We start from the raw sequence: 22,520 nt of genomic DNA on the forward strand, positions 1-22,520 counted from the left end.
GTTCTTTCCCTGAGGCCGTGCACGCTCAAATAACATTTGTTTGATATTATTTTTAATATCGATGCGATTCTGAAGTGAAAGCCAGCAGCAGAAAGCCTGCAGTCCCGACCCAGATACATACAGATAAAGATACGCTCATTTTTTCCTGTATGCTTTGAACACCCAGATGACCTGCTGCAGTTACGTGCATTTCTGTATCCCACAATGCATTTAGTTTCCAGTTTGACAAATGAATGAAATAAATATTTTGATCAAATTTTGGTTAAAAATAAATGTGTTTTCTTTAGAGAGAACACCTGGTTAAATCTGCAATATATTACTTTTGCCTCTCTATCGCATCTTTGTTTAAAACTAAAATTGCAGGTTTACGTGTGACTTTAATTTGACTTGTCAAACTGACATTTCCCGCTAAATCGTATTAAAACATTATTATAACACTGTGTCTACAATGTACGCGACCGAGGTGACACGACAACGCTTGTTCTAAATGGGTTTGTCGTGTCGCTTCGTACCGCATCCAGTGTGGACAAAACTAAAAAATATAATAGGTTCTAATGCGTTCTACTGTGTTTTATTGTGTCGCGTTTCGCCGCGTCCGGTGTAGGCATGGTGTAAGCTTACTGTTGTGAATCAGGTAGGGTTGTCACGGTAATTTTTTTGTCAGTAAATCATTCAACTAACTCATTCAATTCATTCAAGAACGAAGCAAGTGTCTTGATGAATGACTCACTGAATCATTATCTCGTCCGAGTCGTTCAAAACAGGGATTCATTTAGGAGAGAAACACCGCAAAAAGACAGATGAAAGTGTTCAAATGAACGACGCATATGCAAAATTAGTTATGCCACTACGATACTACCGTTTAAAAAACAGAGCGGCATCGCTGGAATTTTGAAGCTTTTAGCATTGTGATGCTACCGTAGCACCGTGCAACCCTAGAGTCAGGGTATTAAACAGATTTCTTATGTCCTTTATTTTTGTTTATTTTTAACGTACAAAGTTACAAATTTCAGCTTTAACTTGCTGAAATGTGCATCATAGTGAGGTCATGTGACAACAGCGTCAATCGTTTAAAAAAAAGAAAATATAAAATACCATATATACTATGCAGCGTGCAGTACGCTTGTCTTCCATTTTGAAGGCCACGCTGACTTTTCACCCTTGTTATTGATGCTTTCCTGAGCTCCAAACCAGCAACTGCTTCCAGTCCCCAAGACAAGTCCCGACCCAGATACATACAGAAGGAAACACATTGATTCCATCTCGCTATGCTAAAGTCTCACACTCCTGGGAGCAGTGCAAGAAGAAAGAGCAATAGAGGTGTTTGTCCGTGGAGACGCGGATAGGAAGGGAATCTGAGGGAATATTACGCAGTTTTATTTTTAGATCAAAGGAAGTCTGGAATTGGAGCTCGGTTTGAACCTGGTCGCTTCAAGTGGTCACGTGACCAGCACACCTCCCATAGGAAGAACCTCGGGGCCAGATACATGCACAGACACCAGTAGGGGGTGTCTGATTAAAACACATCAGCACCTTCAATAAGCAGTGACCAATAGCAAGCTGAAGCAAAACTCATAAAGAGATGGAATGGTGGTTTTCTGTTTTCATTGTATTTGTGGGGGTAAATTTAGGCTGTGTCCTTGTTCCCATGTCAGTCTTGCTCCCCGTGGAATTGTTAACTTTTTTTTAAGGCTTCTGTTGGCAGTGGTTCGAAGCACTTTGTCTTGACCTACAGTCAGTGAAAAACTGTCTTTAAAGTATACTCAGAGAGATTTTCTTCCTTACAGAGGTCCTGATGAACACCAAGGCGGAGACGTCGGATCTCAAGTGGACAACGTACTCTCGATCCAGATCCGAGGTGAGACTCCTCTTCAGCTTTTCAAACTATTATGTAAAGTAAATCAATGCACGCTTCCAACCAACGATTTGCGTCGACCAATCGCTGTCTTTCTCGTACTTTTTGCCCCGCCTCCAGTGGGAGGAAGTAAGTGGTCTTGACGAGGAGAACAACAGCGTTAGGACCTATCAGATCTGTCAGGCTGACGGCTCGAGCAGTCATTGGCTGCGCAGTAAGCTGATCGAGCGGCGAGGGGCGTCACAGGTGTACGTGGAACTGCGCTTCACCATGATCGAGTGCTCGTCGAGAAACACGCACCACCGATCCTGCAAAGAAACCTTCAACCTCTACTACTACCAGAGTGACACGGATGATGCCACGGCTACTTACCCTGCGTGGATGGAGAACCCATACGTCAAGGTGCACACGTGCAAATGTTCATGTGACGTTATGTTTTCAGTCGTGGATCAATTTTGCCTCAGATATTTCTCTTAAATGGTTGAGAAATTAGTTCATTTTGAGACCATTGATGTAAACTTTGGCATCAGAAAAAATGAGATTCTGTATAACTGAGATTACATCAGGTAATTTAGTCTTTTAGTCTTTAGGCTAATACACTACAAGACTTTTGCTCAGATTTTGCCCAGATTTTCAGTCTGGACTTGTTGCAGAAAGTCCGTGCCAGTCTGCAGATTTGATCAGTTAGTGTGTTTCTATCTGAAACTTTCAAAAAGTATGCAAGTGTATGATGTCTAGTTAAAAAAAAATCTGTTCAGATTTGAAAAGTCTTGTAGTGTATTCCAGCCATTAGATGACCCTAATGAGAAATGTTTGAGAATTAGTTCATACTGAGATCACAACAGTTCAGATAAGTTTGAATAATTTGGTTTTAGATGAGCTATGACCCCAACATTGGAATGAGAAACAACTGAGATATAACAGAGATTTTCTTTTGCTCTTATGGATCATCTCACCAACTTTTTTTGTTTTGGCTTTGTTAAAGCAAGAAATTACGAATAGACACCAAAAAGTACACCAAAGCAAATATTGGACCATAGCATACAAGTACCAGGCAGATAAAAAAAGCAATTGAGATATAATAAAGAAGAAAACAATAAACACAAAGGCAGAAAGAAGAAAAAGAGATGACTTTTGTTTTACGTCTTTCAGGTTGACACCGTGGCTGCCGACTTCCTGCTCCGTAAAGGTGGAGAGAAGAAGTTTAACGTGAAAACGCTGCGTTTGGGACCCCTGACCAAACGCGGATTCTACTTGGCGTTCCAGGCCCAGGGAGCGTGCATGGCCCTTCTGTCTGTACGTGTTTTCTTTAAGAAGTGTCCGGCCCTCACACGCTCACTGTCCGTCTTCCCGGAGACGGTCCCGCGCTCGCTGGTCCAGGAGGCGTCGGGTCAGTGCGTGGCGAACGCCGCTCAACCTGGCCCCAATCCCAGACCGCCGAAGATGTTCTGTGGAGAAGATGGACAGTGGGTAGACCAGCCCACTACAACCTGCACTTGCCTGCCGGGATACGAGGCCAGCATTGGCGATCTGGAGTGTAGAGGTGAGCGAGAGAGAAAATGAATGGAATGGACTGGGTGGGCTTTTTTAAAGCTAACTCGAGCCTTCTAGTATAGCGCAAGCAAAAAAGGGTTACAATTAGGTTCGATTCTAATCTATTCGATCTAGAAACAAATGCTTTTTTTTAAAGCAAGAGCAATATCAAAGTACTGTTTAGCATGTAGGTGTTTTTCACAAACTGGACATTCCGCCCATCCCTATGCGTTGAGCTATGAAAACAAAATAAAATAAAATGATTCATAATTAAGTTAAATTAAGGTGAATAAATGTTCAGTTGAACTGGATAAACCTGAATTAAAGGGAGAAACAAGTGGGTTAGTTTGTGTGTGCTCACGAAAGAAAATGAGTGTTGGGGTGCGAACATCGCTTATACCGATGACACAATGACGAGAGAGAGAGAGAGAGAGAGCGAGAGAGAGTAAAGGGCAGAGGGGGGTGATTTTAGACGAGACACAGAGACATTTGAGAAGGAGGTGAAACAGTGAGTGAACAGAGACAGAAGAGATCTAGCAAAACTAGAGAAGAAAGAAAGAAAGTGAGTAGACAGAGAGAGAGAGATGGATTGCTGTGCATTTCATCAGTGTCCTGCGGCTGCGCTTTGCCACATCATAATTCCTTATCATATTACTGCCCAGTGCATTCTGGGTACATTTACATCACATTCATGCGTTTGGCAGATGCTTATATTCAAAGCGACTTCAAGCGACTTTGCATTTTATCAGCACGTGTGTTCCCTGGAAGTCGAACCCTTAACTGTGTCACGCTCTGTCAACATGTATCAAACATAAAACGTGCCGTTGAAAATCATTTCCACTTCTTACAGTAGAAGATCCCTCCATTATAAGTGCATTACTGCGAATGTGACTTTTATACAAATGTGGCACGCTTTCGCTATCATGGCACAACAAACACAGTTCCGACTTGTTTAACTCGAGACGGAGCTTAAGTCGCGGGATATTCCCGTAAAGACGTGACTCATTATCTGCTTTAATTCGACTCATAACAGTGTCTCCATAGAGCGGATGGCTTTGAAAGCGTGACTTCAGCTGTTTAATGACGGGCGGGGTGTGTGAGTGTGTTAAGAGTGGCTGGTGTGTGTTAAAGGCTCCGCTCATCTATTAAACACTGCAGCTGGGCTTTCTGTGGGAGTCAACCCCTGGAGTTCACACACACACACACACACACACACACACACACACACACACACACGCACACACGCACACACACACACACACACACACTTACTCAGCATTCATCCACTCAAACACACTACATCTGCTGTTCACCCCCCCCCACACACTTACAAAGGCAACACAAAGCCATAGTGGCGCCTGTGGGCAGGGATGTGTCCGGCACAAAGGCACTCTAATGACATGAGTAATTAGGCATGGGCCGAGAGACATGGAGAAACAGTGAAAGAAGAAAAGAGAGAGAATACCGGAGTGTATTGAGCAGGTGAAGGACTGAATGAGGAGTGTGTGGTCACAGAGGTCACAGGTGAAGGGGCCAAACGGGCACTGAAGATCGTGTGTGTGTGTGTTTGTGCGCGTTTGTGCGTGTGTTTGTTGTGTGTGTTTGTGCGTGTGGTTGTGTGTGTGCGTGTTTGTGTGCACGTGTTTGTGTGTGTTTGTGCGCATTTGTGCGTGTGTTTGTTGTGTGTGTGTGTTTGTGCGTGTGTTTGTACGTGTGTTTGTGGGTGTTTGTGTGCACGTGTTTGTGCGTGTGTTTGTGTGTGCGTGTGTTTGTGTGTGCGGGTGTTTGTGTGCGTGCGTGTGTGCGTGTGTTTGGTGTGGTGTGTGGCGTGTGTTTGTGTGCGTGCGTGTGTGTGCGTGCGTGCGTGTGTGTGTGCGTGTGTTTGTTGTGCGGCGTGTGTGCGTGCGTGTGTGGTGTGTGGTGTGTTTGTGTGTGTGTGTGTGTGTGTGTGTGTGTGTGTGTGTGTGCGTGTTGTGCGTGTTTTGCGTGTGTGCGTGTGTTTGTGTGTGCGTGTGTTGTGTGTGCGTGTGTTTTGTGTGTGTGTGTGCGGGTGTTTGTGTGCGTGCGTGCGTGGTGCGTGTGTGTGGTGCGCGTGTGTTTGTGTGCGTGCGTGCGTGTGTGTGTGCGCGTGTGTTTGTGTGCGTGCGTGGTGTGTGGTGCGTGCGTGTGTGTGCGTGTTGTTGTGTGTGCGTGTGTTGTGTTGCGTGCGTGTGTGCGTTGCGTGTTTGGTGTGGTGCGTGTGTGGTGTTGTGTGCGTGCGTGTGTGCGTGCGTGTGTGTGTGTGCGTGTGTTTGTGCGTGTGTGTGTGTGTGGTGTGTTGTGTGTGTGCGTTGTGTTTGGTGTGTTGCGCTGTGTTGTTGTGTGCGTGTGTTTGTGTGTGCGTTGTGTGTTTTGTGTGTGCGTGTGCGTGTGTTGTGTGTGGTGTGTTTGTGTGTGTTTGTGTGGTTGTTGTGTTTGTGTGTGGTGTGTGTGCGTGTGTTTGTGTGTGCGTGTTTGTGCGTGTTGTGTGTGTGCGTGTTGTGTGGTGTGTGGTTGTGTGTGTGCGTGTGTTTGTTGCGTGGTGTTGTGCGTGTGTGGGTGTGGTTGTGTGTGCTGTGTTGTGCGGTGTGTTGTGCGTGCGTGCGTGTGTGTCGTTGGCTGTGTGGTGCGTGTGTTTGTGCGCGTGTGTTTGTGCGTGTGTTTGTGCGTGTGTGTGCGTGTGTTTGTGCGCGTGTGTTTGTGCGTGCGTGCGTGTGTGTGTGTGTGTGTGTGTGTGTGTGTGTGTGTGGTACTAATGGCTAATTAGTACAAATTCATCTGTTTACCCCATGAAAGTTCCCATAAGAAAGAAATATCGCAGATGAGATCTCTTTAATATCTCAGTTATTTATTAAATGGAGAGCAAATGGGAAATTAGAGAAATAGAGAAAAAGAGTCAGAAATCCCACAAATGTGTCTGTCATTGGAGTTTCAGAAGAGATGTCAACAATGTGTCAAACTGAGATCAGATTTTTCACGTCTGCAATCAAAACTCAATATTATTGAAGATCTCAATTTGAATTATGAACTGAAACATTTCTCATCGAATGTACCCAAATCCAGATTATTTTGTCTCTACATTACAAACTGAGAACCTTGTTTTTTGTTTGAGTTTTATTCACTATAGAACGTCTGTCAAATCGGTTTTAAATCGCTGTTGTTGTACAGTAGCTCATGTGCTTTTAAATGTGAACGTGATTCATTTTGAAAAAATGATTTATCGTCTCGTAACAATGAATTATTATTAATGATATAATCATATGTAATGATATAATTAAAGGAAAGGAACTGAAGATGGTACTTAACTGCGACTATAGATTCTCTTCATACGGGAACCGCCAACTGTTATTTCAAGAAAAAAAAGTATAAATCTATAATAAAGATGCATCAAGCAGCTTTAGTTACAGCGTTCAGTGAAGGTCAAAATAAATGAGAAGTGTTGAGAAAACAGTGCTTTCCGGGTGGGATTCGATTTCTGACAGGACCCCCTAATTAACCAAAAAAATCCAGATACTGGTGTCAAGAGTAAGTAAATAATGGCATCTTTACGTCTGTGCAGCTCCGAAGTTAGAAACAACTTTCAGCCAGTAAAATCACAGACGGTCATTACCGAACCGTTTCAAATATCACACAACACACGCACGCAGAGAGAGTGGAAGCGGCGTAAAGCCCCTGTAACCGGCGGATAATTCAGACCGTATGTTCGGGTCCGAGTGAAACTGATGTTGATCAACTCCAGATGTGTTTCCAGAAAGAGAACTGATTATCAAATGAAACCGGTCAGGCCAGTTCATCTTTTTGCGTTTCATCAGATTTCACATGTGTGTGTGTTTAGTCAAATGTAGACGACACAAAAAGACCAAAGCGTCTCGTGTAACCCGAAGTGTTTTACTGTGTGTTTGTGTTAGTCGGACTGTAATAATCCTGTCATTGATGAAATAGCTAAACATTTTGAAGAGCGTGATCGTGTTTCATATCACAGCGCTGAGACTGGAAACTGGTCCGAACTGGTTGAAATGGCGAATGAAAGAAGCGTAAAGTGAAAAGGATGCGGACACTTCATGTGGTTTTGTTGTTTAATCGGTGACACAGAAGAGCGAGTGAGGAGGTTTGTCAAGAGAAAGAAAGAAAGAAGAGGGTGTGTGTGTGTGTTGCCTGCGATTGTTTGTTTGTTTAATAATAATACAACATTTATTCTTTCAATGCATTTCAACTTCAGTGTTTTGTTTCGTTGCGTGCCATCGATTCATACATGAAACAGATTTGATGTAATCCTGTTGTTTTGTTTTGACATATTTCATCCGGGGTTTTTTTGACTGGTGTTTTTGTGCTGCTGTGTGTGTATTTGTGTTTTTTGCGTGTCTGTGTATGATTTTGAAATGACTAGTTGCATTTATTTTGTGTGAATTTGTGTGTGCTTTCCTTTCATTCCTAAAACATCTCTCTCTCTCTCTCTCTCTCTCTCATAGCGTGTCCCGCGGGTCATTTTAAGATGGGTTCAGGTCCTGGCCCGTGTTCTGCGTGTCCTGATTCCAGTCACACAGGAGAGACGGGTTCCGCCTCGTGCGTGTGTCGCCCCGGTTACCATCGCGCCCCCACCGACAGTCCTGATACACCCTGCACACGTTAGTACAGCTCAAACACACAGCGTTCCTTTCTTGTGTCCGGGTTACCCGGTATCCTCCCATCCTGCACACTATTCTATCTCTTTCTTTCTTTTTGTATCGCCACTCCTTTCATTCTGCGGTCCACATTGTCTCTCTTGGCTTTGTGAATGCCTAAATATAATAGACGTTCGACTCAATGGAGTTAAAGGAATATTCCAGGTTTTATCATTTGATGTGGGGTGTAACTTGGGATGCTTTTTGACAGTCACACAGAGAAACATGCAACACAAGTAGAATATTCCTAATAATAGATCCGTAACATTAGCTATATGAATACTATTGGCGAGTTGAAATGAATCGTAACCTTAAATTTGTTTGGCCGTGCAGGTCCACCCTCGTCTCCCCGCAGCCTCGTTCCTCAGGTCAACGACACGTCTGTCACTATGGAGTGGAGCGAACCGTTAGAGAGCGGGGGCCGTGCTGACCTCACGTACAGCGTGGAGTGCCGCATGTGCCCGACCCCTGGGAGCCCCTGCACGCCCTGCACGGACGGCGTAACCTATCGGCCGTCACAGAGCGGGATACTGACCCGACGCGTCAGCATCTGGGGTCTCCGACCTCACACCTCCTACAGCTTTAAAGTGATGGCTCTCAACGGGGTCTCCACTCTGAGTGCGCAGGAGGCGGAGGGGGAGACCATCAACGTCACCACCAGCCCCAACGGTGAGAGAATGAACGACTGAAATGTGCTCATATGTGCTTGAAGCATTGGTCGTGTAATCGCGTGTTTGTGTTGTGCAGTTCCTGTTGTGGTGACTGGATTGAGGAAGAGCACAGCCACAGAATCCAGTTTGACGCTGTACTGGGACACACCGACCCAATCCCACTACAACATCCTGCAATACCAGCTACGCTACTGTGAGAAGGTACATCACGACAATATAGTAATCCTTCAACTCCTTCAACTAGTTATCTTTACGACTAAAGTATTAAACACGACACGACAGTGCTGTTTATAACCTACTGTACAATTTCGGGTGTTCGCGATTAATCGATTAATCTGTAATGATTTAACCAATTAATTGTGTCGATTGATCAGATTGAACACCAATGCATTCAGTAAGCAGATGGCGAAAAACATTGAAACTACATCTGAATGCTCCGTAGTTCTCCATGTGTTTTATTAACGATTAATCGATTAATTGATTGTTAATATTTGATTAATCGCTCATTTGTAGTCATGAATATGATACGGTAATTCAGTGTTATTTTCTCTTTTTCTCTATGAAATACTGTCTACTGGCGTCAATTTTTATGACCCCCTCCTCTCTTATTTTTCTCACCACTTGTGTTGTATTGATCGCTCTCTGTCAACTCTTCACTGTTTACTCTAAACAAACACGCCTGACTAATTAACAGTTAATGCATTCAGACAGCTTAAAATAGTAATTGTTCTATAAAAAAAACAGTAAAACCAACCAAATGATTTTAATACAGATTTCCGATGTTTGTGTTCTTTTTAAAGGAGCGTGGCTCTGAAGAGAACTCCTGTCACTACATGGAGAGCGACAGCAATCACGTCGTGTTGAGCAACCTGCGCAGAGCAACACAGTACGAGGTGCAAGTCCGTGCTCGCACCTTCGCCGGCTACGGCAGCTTCGGTCAAGCTGTGGTCTTTCGTACACTGCCTGACGGTGAGGACCATTCCAGTCCGAAGGCTGTGTGTTGTGCTCATTTATTAGCGCCCATGTTTGTACGGCCCCAGAGTTTTGTTTGCGAAGGCGTTTTATTGATTTCCTTTTCCTTTCTGTGCGGATCGAAGCCAATTTTTTGAGATTGTATCACACCTTTTAAGAGTATCTCATTTCACCCCTAGAAGACGCTTCATCCTCTCCTCTGCTTGTTACTGGGGTCCTTATAGCCATGGGCATGTTGCTGCTCATACTCGTCATTGGCGTCGCCATCTACTGTATCAGGTAAAACACGAGACACATGAGGTTGACGTCGTTAGGTTTGAGATTGTTATACAACACCACAAAATCTCAAAGATATTCCAGCAGAATTTGAGTGTCTGTCGTACACACGCTCTGCATGTCCTCACATTTTGGCCAGTATAAGTAGCCAATAACTGTGTTTTTCTTAAAGAGTAAATATTACAATGTCATTTGAGAGTCAGCTAATAATAAGCTGTAAGCTTATAAAAAAAGTAAGGTAACAATAACTGCCTATTATTAGAAAATGAAAGTGTTTTTACACCGTGTATGTACGTAAACTTGTTGTTAGACACTCCGTAAACCAAAGTATGACCTTAAAAATGGCAAAATATTTACTCTTTAATTCAATTGAACACGTCATATTTAAAGTTGCACGATTAATCGCATCCAGAATAAACGTTTGTGTTTACATAATATATGTCTGTGTACTGTGCATATTAATTTTGTATTTATATATTTAAGAAAAATATATTTAAGAAAAAAATGTAAAATTATATGAATAAAATAAAAACTTGTATATATAATTTAAATAATTGTTAAATATAAAGAAACACATATAAATATTTCCTACATATGTATACAAAAATTAAGCCCAGTACACAGACATATACAGTATAATGTAAACACAAATTTTTATTCTGTCTGTTTTGACAGGCCTAATTTAAAGCTGATGTGTTTCATTTCATTATTGTTGTGTTGAAGTACTTTGTCAACTTTGGGCAAAGACTGTAAATTTCAACACGATCCGTTATTGTAAATGGGGGAAATGAATAAGAAAACACTGTATCTGTGACCCAAGTAAACGTTGTTTGTGTTAGTGGTCCAACTTCTGACTCAACCGGTGGCATTGGTTTGAGGTGTGGTGTTGTTGCTGAACAATGGCAGATGGGGGAAGTGTGTGTTGAAGCACGTTCAGCAATGCCAGTGGTGCAGAAATCCCACATTTCCCATTTAAATCAGAACTCAGCAAAAAAAGTCCCTCAATAGCTTAAACTACAGAAGTGATGGAGTTTCTAGCACATATCAGGCGAGATGAACAGTCGAGTTATTCCAGCTGTATGAATCTGTGTGAAGTGAGGGGGGGGGTTAATGGAGACAGGATGCCCCAACCCAGTCTCCACAGGCCAAACCAACAGAACAATAGCTGTGACCCCGGGGCAGCACATACACACGCTACTTTACGCTCTTATACAGTCAACACCGCTTGAGAGGACATTCAGATGTATATTTTGATAATATCAGCACAGGTATGATTACCAGTTGTATGATTTATGTTTTGGTTTACACATGTCGTTCTCATTTGTAAACGCACAAGTGTGATTACACACACAAAGCCGTTCATTTACAGTAAAACTTAATTACATACACACACAGCGGGGGTCTCCGGTTCAGAGCTGGGTGGGATGAACACGACTATTTTAGTCCTGAGACAGCAGCGAAGGAGACAGACGGGGAAGTTCAGTGCACAGAGGTTGACCTGAAATGACTGAAGAGTTCGCACTTATATTTCAATCACATGTCTTTGTCCTCTGATACTGAAATAGACACGACAATTTTAGGTTTTTTTTTGAGAAATGACTTCATATTGACCTAGATGGCTTTGAATTAGAATTGCAGATGTTGGTGTATTGGCGAATTCTAAGCATAGAGATCTCTGTTGAAAGGTATTTTTAAACACATATGAGATGAAAAACATTTCTGTTCATCAATAACTGCGTATTTGAAAAAATCTCATTATGCCTAAAAGCCCTTTCTTGGGAAGGAAACAATAAGTTGTATAAATTGAATTGAAAAATGTGTATTAAGTTTATTTTATGTCTCTTACACCAGTGCCTATATTGACCAAACTCTTGCCCAGAAAAATAAAACTACTCTCTTTGATAAATGTGTCTTGTTTTATAGGAATTGTTCGCCCAAAAAATGAAAATTCTTCAATTCAAAATCATTTATTCACCCTCATGTTGTTCCAAACCTGTATATGATCTGTGGAACACAAAAGAAGATATTTTGAGAAATGTTTCAGTGGTTCATACAATGGAAGTCAATGGGTTCAGTGTTGTTTGGTTACCAACATTCTTCAAAATATCTTTTGTGTTTGGCAGAAGAAAAAGTCAACCAGGTTTGGAATCAAAAAACAAAAGTCTCCATTTTTTATTTGCAATCTCAATACAATCCAGAAGAAAGGCCACGATAACAAATAAAACAAAATATAACAGAAAGAGTCAAGACAATGAAGGTGAAGACAAAACCATAAGCAAGTGTTTATCAGTAAAATGAGAAAGATGTAAAAAACAGAGAAAAGCAGCAAACAAGATTATCAAGGAGAACAAGATAGAGCAGATAGAGTAATTCAAGCCGTTCTCACAGTATAATATACCGCAGATGAAGTGAATAAGTGAGCCTGAGGTCACTGACAGACAGGAATAGGAAGCCGAGGGTGGAGAGAGGGATTTTCTCTTCATACACATCGGTCTTTGTTCATGACAACACGGGACAAAACTATGAAATGCATGGAGACAAAGAGTTGGGTCTTGACCTGATCAACTGGCAGAAATGAAAACAGATCACATCAGTTCATGGGCATCGATTACACGTGTGAAGTAAACGGTAAAATGTGTTTTGTAGAGCGAAGAATATTCCGGATGCCTGTGAAATCGAACACTAGTATTGTGTGCTCGGCTGTTGCCGGGAATCCAAACAAAGTGTAAATATCAAGAAAATGACAAAGGGTTTGATTTACATCGAAGCATCACTCCTGTCAGAACAGGCATGTCGATTTAAACGATCTTCAAAGTTGACATCACCAAAAGTAAAAACGTCAGAAACCAGGACACACAGCGTCATTGTCAAACATTTTTCATGTATTGTTTTCAAATAAAAATGTATACTGTATATTTGTATATTTATTGTTTTTATTTTTATTGTGGCAGTCATCGCATACAAATCCAAGCTTCACTTTGTGTTCACAGGAAGCAAAATCACTCCAAAGATCCCGAACTCAGCGACAAAAATGGCCAGTACCTCATGGGTCAAGGTGAGCGCCGCATATAATAAACTGGTTCAATTATGGGTTTTGGGGTAACTATAAAGTTATTTACTTTTGAAATGTCCTCTTTAAGGCGTGAAAGTCTACATCGACCCGTTCACTTACGAAGACCCTAATGAGGCGGTGAGGGAGTTCGCCAAAGAGATAGATGTCTCGTTTGTCAAAATCGAGGAGGTTATTGGGGCAGGTGAGTGTACTTCGGATTTATTTCTTTCGTTTTGTTTCGCGTTTTAAAAGCGTGATTATGGACCAATGAGATTTCACGCTGGGTGGAGCAACTCGGTGTGACGCAATGAAAGCAGAAAATCAAATGCCCTTTTCAGGCGAGTTTGGCGAGGTGTGCCGAGGACGCCTGAGGATTCCCGGTAAGAAAGAGAACTACGTGGCCATCAAGACCCTTAAAGGTGGATACACAGACAAGCAAAGGCGGGACTTCCTGTCAGAAGCGTCAATCATGGGCCAGTTCCAGCACCCCAACATCATCCACCTGGAGGGCATTATAACAGCCAGCTGTCCCGTCATGATCCTCACCGAGTTCATGGAGAACGGAGCTCTGGATTCTTTCTTGAGAGTAAGTATGTGTACTATGCAGAGGTGTCTGTGATTGTTTACAGCCGTGTCCATCTCTTGGACTCTTCCGGGCGTTTTCTGACATACAGTTTCTCTCCAGCTAAACGATGGCCAGTTCACTCCCATCCAGTTAGTCGGTATGCTGCGCGGTATTGCGTCCGGCATGAAGTATCTGTCTGAGATGAGCTACGTACATCGCGATCTGGCGGCACGCAACATTCTAGTCAACAGTAATCTGGTGTGCAAGGTGTCCGACTTCGGCCTGTCGAGATTCCTGCAAGAGAATTCATCCGACCCAACGTACACCAGCTCACTGGTAAGAGAAAATCTCACGCTGTTAAGAACATGACTAGTTAACAGTGTAGGGAATAAACGAAACGAAACATTACTAGCAATACGGAGATCGGGATTTCATTTTGCTTCCGTCAGGGTGGTAAAATTCCGATCCGCTGGACCGCACCCGAAGCGATCGCCTTCCGCAAGTTTACCTCCGCATCGGACGTCTGGAGTTACGGGATCGTCATGTGGGAAGTGATGTCATTTGGAGAGAGACCCTACTGGGACATGAGCAACCAAGATGTAAGCATATATGCATATATATATATTCAGCTCACTTTCGTTCCCTCGTTAACGTATTTATTTTTTTACCCAATCAGGTGATCAATGCCATTGAGCAGGATTACCGGCTTCCCCCGCCCCCCGATTGCCCCACCTACCTGCACCAGCTGATGTTAGACTGCTGGCAGAAAGAGAGGACGGCACGGCCGCGTTTCGCCAACATCGTCTCGGCACTCGACAAGCTCATTCGCAATCCAGCGTCACTTAAAATCACCGCCCAAGAGGGGGCAGGGTAAGTTGTGTTGGCTTGTTCTAGATAAATATTCACATATCGATATTTATATTTGAAACTAATTCATCTACAAAAAGTGGAAATTGGATGTATTTTTAGTCTGCAAATGCGAATTATGTAAATAAAGAGCTAAATTTGAAATACTTCGCATAGTAAGAGCATACGCCTATTAAACTCACTATCAATTTGATGTTCAGTTCAGGTTTTATTGATCCATAGTTATTTGAAATCATTGTGAATCACGGAAAAATAAGTGAAACGGGTGTGGTACCGTACATTACTTTTTTACGGAATGTGACGAATCGCATTTCTCCCAACAATGCTTGTCAATCAAGCGCATAGCAGTTCCACTTCCAGATTTAGTGGCATCTCTTTCCGTCCGTCATTGTATTCGCTCGGCTCTTGTATGCACAGTATGGCCCCTCGTATGTTAGTGTTGCCCCTCCCCTCTCAGCATGTTGACCTGTCAATCTGTCAATCAAGATTCTGTACCACATATCTGGCTGTCGCATTCTTGCTCCTCCCCTCAACCCTCGAGGCAAAACTCTTGTTCTCATTGGCTGCTTCAGGCCAACTCGACACAGCATCTTAATATGGGTAATTACATGCATTTTAACGCACACTCTCTCTCTCTCTTCCTCAGCCCCTCTCACCCTCTGTTAGATCAGCGCTCACCCCTAACGCCCTCCTCCTGTGGGACGGTGGGTGACTGGCTCAGGGCCATAAAGATGGAGCGCTACGAGGAAAGTTTTCTTCAGGCTGGATACACGTCCATGCAGCTGCTCGCTCACATCACCACAGAGTCAGTATTACTCAAACATACCTGAAACTAGAGCCAATGAAGAGTTTGCTTTCAAAACGAGATTAAAATGGTTCAAAAATCATGTTTTTTTATTGTGCATTCCAATTGATATCAGTCAAGCGGTTGGTTTGTTTAGATTTAAGCCATAATAACTCAAAAAAACCAACATGAAATAAAAACATGTAAATGAACATAAAATATTGTTTGAGTTTAAATGATTTCATTATATAAATAGGAGACAGTGGAATATTTCTTGAGCCACTGTGACCAACCTGATCTTACGGGAAAGCACAACTTTTTAACTTTTTTTATAAATTCGTACGACGGGAATTGGTAAGAAAACATACGATTATTAGGAAAAGCAAACATCACTAAACACAACCGTCACTGAGGTGAAAGCAGGCGAAAACATGAGTGAGATCATACAAATTCATATGATTTGACCACCTGTGGCGATTTAGTATAAATCTGTATAACTCGAATCGTACGAAAATGTATGATTAAAAAAAAAGCAAACATGAAGGTCCACCCCTAAACGCAACACTGGGGTGAAAGCAGATTTTTCGAAAAGGTACAAATGATATTGTATGAATTCGTACAAATTAAATTAGCTAAAATTAAAAATAGTTTAGAATTGTCGTAACATTTTGTTCAATTATACAGTTTTGCATTAAGAAATTATATACATATATTTCATCGCACAATGATGGATTGACCAGTATATACAGTATATTGGATAATAATAATATAATATAATGATATAAACGAAAAGTTTGATTAGTTAAAAATAAATATTAATTCTCTCTCTCCAGGGATCTTCTGCGTCTGGGAGTAACTCTGGCCGGTCATCAGAAGAAGATTCTGTCCAGCATCGAAGCTCTCGGGATTCAGAACAAAACGCCAGGGAACGTGTTGTACTGAGCACCATGCACATCCAGGAACGACTTGACTTCCTTTTTTACTGGATCACTTAAGATTGATTATTCACTTCCAAGACTACCTGAAGGGGACCAGTCCACGAGCCTGTCGGAACTATCACTGTAATACCACTAATATTACAAACTTTATTGAGTGATGTCACACGGGTTTCACATGGATGATACCGAAACTGTTTCACTACTTCTGGAGCCACGTGGCACGAACTGACAGACAAAGACTGCGATGATGTCATACTGTGGAAGTGGTGATGTCGCGACGTTACAAGGCCATGTTAAAGTATTTCCATTTTTGCAGAATATTTTTCTAAAGGAGACTTTCATAGCAAAGAGAACAAGAGCGAGAACAACACATAAGAAATATGACATTTATACACGAAAATCAGATTAGTGATGACTTCATCATCCTTTGTATGAAGGATGTGCCATATGTGTACTTCCACGGACCAACTCATGTACACGCTTACTGTGTGGTTACAAGTGTGTGTGTGCCAAGGAACGCGTATTTTGTTTTTAAACGATGCACTCGGTGTGTGTGTGTATGTGAGTGAGTGTGTAAAATAAGCACAAAAGGTCTTGAGCACTTTTTCTGAGATATACACAAACAAGGTGGACTAAATGTTGTCATATGTGCTTATGCGGTATACACACACACATGTTAGACCTGCGACACTTGACTGGCACTAAGAGACCAAATAAATTCATGTCTGTTGTTTTGTGAGACTCCGAACGTCCTTGGAACGAGTGTCACCCGCGTTCTTTCATTGTGGGAAATGTTTGAACTTTAAGATGGTGTCCGTCAATAATTCACCACGAGATCCAAACGTCGTCCTTTCATGCCACACAAGGGATTATGGGTAGGAGCATTTGGTCTTCACATTGGAGATCCACAAGAACAAACCAGGGACTTGACTTTTATTCTGTTGCCTCTTTTCTTTTGTATAAATATATCTTGATTTATGTAAAAAGATTCATTTTTGTAAGTGTAATCTGTGTTTCTGTTACAATAAAAGTTACACGTTTCATTTTTCTTGAAAAGTTTTCTTTCGAGAGATCTGACATGTCATGAGGAATGACTATTTTTTTTCTGAACTTGTATGCACTGTGAATAACAGAACGCACACTTCTTTTAAAAACGGCTTTAGGAATGAGAATTACAAACAAAAAAAGTGGTAAAAAAGAAAAAGTTCACAAAGTTAAAGATTCATTGCCTTTGTGCAAAATGTAATTGTTTTTCCTTGTGATTCTGGGATAAAATATGACCCAGTTTTTGTGAGTTTTGGCGCATTCCGCTGCGTGAGTCCCAGATTGACGTGTTTACTGATAAACAGACAAAAAGAGTAGTGACGGAGCAACGGTTTGAAGAGAAAAGACGGTGGCATTAGCCTGTAGAAGATGGAAGGTTTAAGTCGAGGACTCTTGGGAAGAAACCGTTCTTTCTGTTGGAGGGATTGGGGACGTGAGATCCGCCGGCGTGCCGACACACACGAGGGAAGAGAAGTTTCAACCGTTTCCCAAATCTCTCTTCCACCCCTGCCGAGCAGAGAAGGTCATTGTGTCTGCGGGGAGGAATGCTTAAAACAAGAATGTCCAAGAAATCGGATCACCCCAAAAACAATTATGGAAATATGCGTCCGACAGGTGCGTGTGTGTGTCGACAGTCAGTCACAGATAAAAGGATCATGAAAGGAACCTGGGAAAAAGTTTGCCAAACAAACAGAGAGAAAGAATAATGCATTTTTTAGCATTTAATATTTTCCCCCGAGGGCCACTTAGAGAGTTACTTTGGACCAAAATCAGGAATAATTTAGTTTTTATGACAATTTCCCACCTGCTTTCTGACTCTCTGAATTAAACGGTAGTTTTTCATCCATCATTAACTTCCTCTGAACGAACTCGAGATCAGACTGAAGTGATTATAAAAACGGCTCGTTTTAGCCGAAAGATTTTTTTTAGATGAAATCAAAATCTGTGATTTGTGTTACATATTAATATATCTAATATATATAAGGTTAACATTAGGTTTTAAAAATATCGACTTGAAAAATACTGACAATATCCACACTATCCACAATTTATTTCAGTCAACATGTGACCAAGTCTGCCAAAACCCAACAGTCATTTTCTGGTTTCTACATAAAATCACAATGAAAAGAACATTCTTTGAAAACGTAAACTTTATATCTTTAATGTTGACTAAGACCATGTGAAAGATTAAAATCAGTGTTCAGGAAGTCAACTTCTGGTACTTTTTGTGCAAAATAGAAAACTCAATTAATTTCAGTATTTATCACGTTAGAATGAAAATTGGAGTACTGTCTCTCCACGATGCTTCAAAAATGTTGATAATGTGACTTTAGATTTAGACAGGGTCACGTCTAGACGTCCAACAAACACCGCCAAACGAATTGAAGCCTACAAATGAATTTTAGTCTCGGACATAAACTCAAACAGATGAAAATAAACAGGACTATTTAGTGAAACAACCAAAGTTGTCAAAAATATGGTTTTGTTTTCGAGGCACTGAAAATAATGTGCTAGCTCTTCAGACACAACTGTGTGTTAAGACTACGTTTTATACTTTTGAAACGACTTCGTGTGAGAGTGGATTGCGAGAAGCTTCCGAACACTAAAGCACATGTGGCAGTATTGGATTTGAAAGATTTTTTCTCTTGGCTTTTTGAGAATCTGTGGTTGTGTCCTTGTGTGTGTGGGTCTTTATCTTGAAGAAAGAACACAAAGCACATTCCTGAAGCGTCCCACCCAACCCCCTCCTGCAATCTTTGTCTTATACACAATGGTTCTCTGTAGCATCTCTTCTTACCATGCATCCCTGTGGAAGACAAGAGACAAAGATTTCACCTTCCTTCCCCTCAGCACGCTCCTCTCAGCCGTCACATGTGCATTCATCATCGTCTTCAGTCACTCAAGACAAAAATCTGAACATCTTCATCCAACCGCTCACATGAAAACCTGTGGTCCCTGTGGTGCCACTGCATTGTTCTTTAGACTTTTACTACAGATTTGGGTTGGTAGTCAGAAAAGACGACAACTTTTATAGAACTTTCCATATATCAATATGCATAAATATAGGCCTACAGTACCATAAGTTTGTAAATGCTTAACTAAACGGTTCTGATGATCTTAAACACACTTTAATCTGAAGGTGTATGCTTAAATGTCTGAAATTACTTTTGTAGACAAAAATATAATTTTTATTAAAAAAAATTGAAATGGTTGACTTAGAAGCTGAATGCCAAAAAGAACGATTTTACAAATTCTAGTCAAAGGGTGACAACTTTGACGACGCTAAATCTAATATAGTTTCAATTTTAACATAACATAATTTTGATTTGATAAAATTTGGTTAACGAATTTTACTGTTTTTTACATATTTTTCACGTATTTTTGAAATACAGTCAAAACTGTGAAATGACATGAAATACACTAAATTGAACAGGGGAAAGGTGTCATTTTAAAGGGAAAAACAGTACATTTTACATCATATTTCTGGCGCCCCAGCTGCCAAGAAATTTCCGTTTTTTACCGTTTTTATTACGGGATTTTTTTACAGTGTTTGCAGTTCAGTTTACTTAACCTATAGACCGTTTCATCGGGCGCGAGCCTGACACCCGGTTAACTTCCGGTTTGTGTTTGGCTAGTGTCTAATAATATAACTTTATATTTTATTTTATTTAATCTAGTTAGTATTCATTTATATTATTATTTTATTGTATAATAATTATAATAAACGATTTGTTGAATTGTGTTGTATGTTCATTTTATTAAATAAACAATTTGTTGGGGTCCTGTAGTTCGGTCGCATTTAAAGAAACCGTATGGTACGTTGACATCTAGCGGTTGAGCTCGGTATCGCAGTCTAAATTCAAAATATTGCAGAGACAAGTTTAGCCAAGTAACGGTTCTTCTCGGTTTCTTTTGCTTGTCATCAGTAATAATCTACAGGCACTCTATTGTTTGTGAACGCGTACCGGAAGTTCAGTTGGAGAGGTCACAAAAGTGCGCATGCGCAGTAACATTTGTTTATGTTGTTAAGATGAAACCGTCTATAGATAAAACTCAATAAAAAATGAGTAAGTGTTAAACTGTTGACTGGCACTGTATATAAATTGTCTGTATGAACGATCTGTACCAGTAACAAAAAAGTCCCCAAAACACTTGCAAACAATGCAGAATGCCATGTTCTTCACACAATAAAAGACTTGACCGTGTTATTTGAATTGTCATGTTTTATTTCTTTACTACGAATTGGTCCAAAATGGCTCATTCAGAACTTAATAATGATGTGTAACGTTTGTGTGTGAATATGATTTAACACGCCGTCTGAAGCATCCCGTAAAGAGACATCAAGTCTCTCTCTTTCATTGTCAGTTTTGATAGGAGAAGGGTCTCTTGTGCTTTAGTGTGTATTTAGTGTGTGTGACACACTTGTCAGAGGGATGTCTCTGGTGCACGAGTGTTGACAGAGTGTGTATGTGACCTTTGTGTGAATAGCCATCCATTACCGAACGACGGGGGAGATAAGAACAGAGGTCTGTCCTATTACTGCTCTCTCTCTCTGTGGGTGTGTGTGTGTGAACACACTACTCTTTATGTCTAGTCTTCATTCTTGTGTGCAGTGAAGCATATGGGTGGACCTGGCTTGAGAAGGACACAGATAGGAGAGATATAAAGCCAGACATCCACAAGATGTGTGTGTGCCTGAATGGTCTGTGCATTATTAACATTCCAAACTTTTAGGGGCATCTGTTGGTCATTGTAAAGGTTAAAAGAATGTTCCGGGTTCAATGGACATTAAGCTCAGTGACTGTCAAGTACTACAAAAAAAAAAGAACTTTTCCTAGAGGTGAAATAAAATGAAACCACAGTTAAGTTTACAGTAACGTGTTTACTATGGAGGTCTGTGGCCAAGGTGTAGCGCTGGGGCAAAGATTAAAATACAAAGTTGTTTTGAAAGTATAGTCCTATTGGAAAACATCAAACAGTAAGTGTTCATATTGAGACGAAAAGGTTTGTGTAAAGTTCAATCAGAATCAAACATTTAATATAGATAAAACTATATATAGGTAAAACTCTTCCTACTGTGGTTAAGTCACATAAATTCACCCAACCAGAAAAGGTCTCACCTCGAAAAATGATAAAAAAAATAGAATATGAAATGAGACAAGAGGAAACACTAAAACAAAACAAAAAATGTAATACTATTAATGTAATCCATCAAAACTTTAAAATATGAGCTTCTTATTTCTGTATAAACCTTGAGAAAGCATGCCCAATTTTAAGTGAATTGCTTTAAAACACAAAATATTTTTCCTCTTAAGTAAAATCCTCTCAATATCTCAGTTATTGCTTGGGCAGACATTAAATGGAGAGCTTAAGTCTCATCTGCGTCTCAGACAATTCTCTTTCTGAGAAAAAGAAATCTGAGGTCATTGGGGTTTCAGAAGAGATGTCAACAATGTGTCAAACTGAGCTCAGATATGTCAAGTCTGCGATCAAAAGTCTCAATATGAACTCATTTCTCATCAAATCCAAATTATTTGACCTCTACCATCTACATTCATTTAACACCTCCACACTCTTCATGTGTTTCAACAATCCTCAAATCTCAAAATTGAGTTTCCTGTAGGTTTTTCTTTAAACTGATGGTAGGGAATGATATTCTAGCAGTAGAAACACCTCACTACAGGTGTTGTTAAAGAACTCACGGTAGCAGACCACAGACCGAAGTCCTTCAACACCGGCCGTGGTTGAAGAACAGCAGGCAACGTTCAGCTGGTTTGCTTTACTCGGTCTAAGGTTATCTCTCCCTCTCTCCATCAATCTGTCTGTGCCTCCCTCAGTCAGCGTACAGTTTCGTGTTTGCTGACCTCTATCATTCTTTCAATCAACCCGTCGCTGCTTTAAAGTCCAGTCTATTTGTCCTCTTTCACTTCCTCAATCCATCTCTCTTGTCCACACATCCACCTCATCAATCCATCTCGCTGTCCTCCTCTCACCCACCTGCGGTAACCCGGCCTGTTTTCCCTCCACAGTCCTGCTTCTCTTCAGTAACGTCACCTGGCTGGAAGGCGTACGCTAATGAGGGATTTTGTGTCTGAATCGGGCCTTTACATACAGCCACAGCGGCCCCGGGCATGCAGAGCAAGCTGGAAAACTGCACAGTTGAGACAAACTTATTAAACTTCCCTCGAGGGACCAAACCCTCACACGCGGTCTCTGTGCCCGAGTAAGGAATTCCATTGTCGGATGACCTCTGATCCGGGCGGCTTTCCTGCAGATCAGCGAG

General features: G+C 41.3%; 1 protein-coding gene across 2 annotated transcripts in view; it reads left to right on the forward strand.

Annotated features, from left to right (window-relative positions):
- The window catches only part of ephb4a (eph receptor B4a), a 30,401-nt gene extending 13,161 nt beyond the window's left edge, over window positions 1-17,240 (forward strand). The window contains exons 2-17 of one of the 2 annotated variants that reach the window (XM_057355279.1): window positions 1,788-1,858; window positions 1,976-2,257; window positions 3,008-3,398; window positions 7,876-8,031; window positions 8,401-8,736; window positions 8,815-8,939; window positions 9,539-9,707; window positions 9,890-9,989; window positions 12,977-13,041; window positions 13,127-13,240; window positions 13,377-13,624; window positions 13,724-13,939; window positions 14,053-14,202; window positions 14,280-14,473; window positions 15,117-15,275; window positions 16,088-17,240. In XM_057355279.1, coding sequence (XP_057211262.1) covers window positions 1,788-1,858; window positions 1,976-2,257; window positions 3,008-3,398; window positions 7,876-8,031; window positions 8,401-8,736; window positions 8,815-8,939; window positions 9,539-9,707; window positions 9,890-9,989; window positions 12,977-13,041; window positions 13,127-13,240; window positions 13,377-13,624; window positions 13,724-13,939; window positions 14,053-14,202; window positions 14,280-14,473; window positions 15,117-15,275; window positions 16,088-16,196 — 2,885 coding nt within the window. In that variant the 3' untranslated portion in view covers window positions 16,197-17,240. The remainder of the gene's footprint in view (window positions 1-1,787; window positions 1,859-1,975; window positions 2,258-3,007; window positions 3,399-7,875; window positions 8,032-8,400; window positions 8,737-8,814; window positions 8,940-9,538; window positions 9,708-9,889; window positions 9,990-12,976; window positions 13,042-13,126; window positions 13,241-13,376; window positions 13,625-13,723; window positions 13,940-14,052; window positions 14,203-14,279; window positions 14,474-15,116; window positions 15,276-16,087) is intronic. The other variant, XM_057355285.1, reaches the window with a different exon arrangement.
- Window positions 17,241-22,520: the final 5,280 nt, after the last annotated feature.

This window comes from Triplophysa rosa, linkage group LG2, assembly GCF_024868665.1.
Source record: "Triplophysa rosa linkage group LG2, Trosa_1v2, whole genome shotgun sequence".
Classification (NCBI taxonomy): Eukaryota; Metazoa; Chordata; class Actinopteri; order Cypriniformes; family Nemacheilidae; genus Triplophysa; species Triplophysa rosa.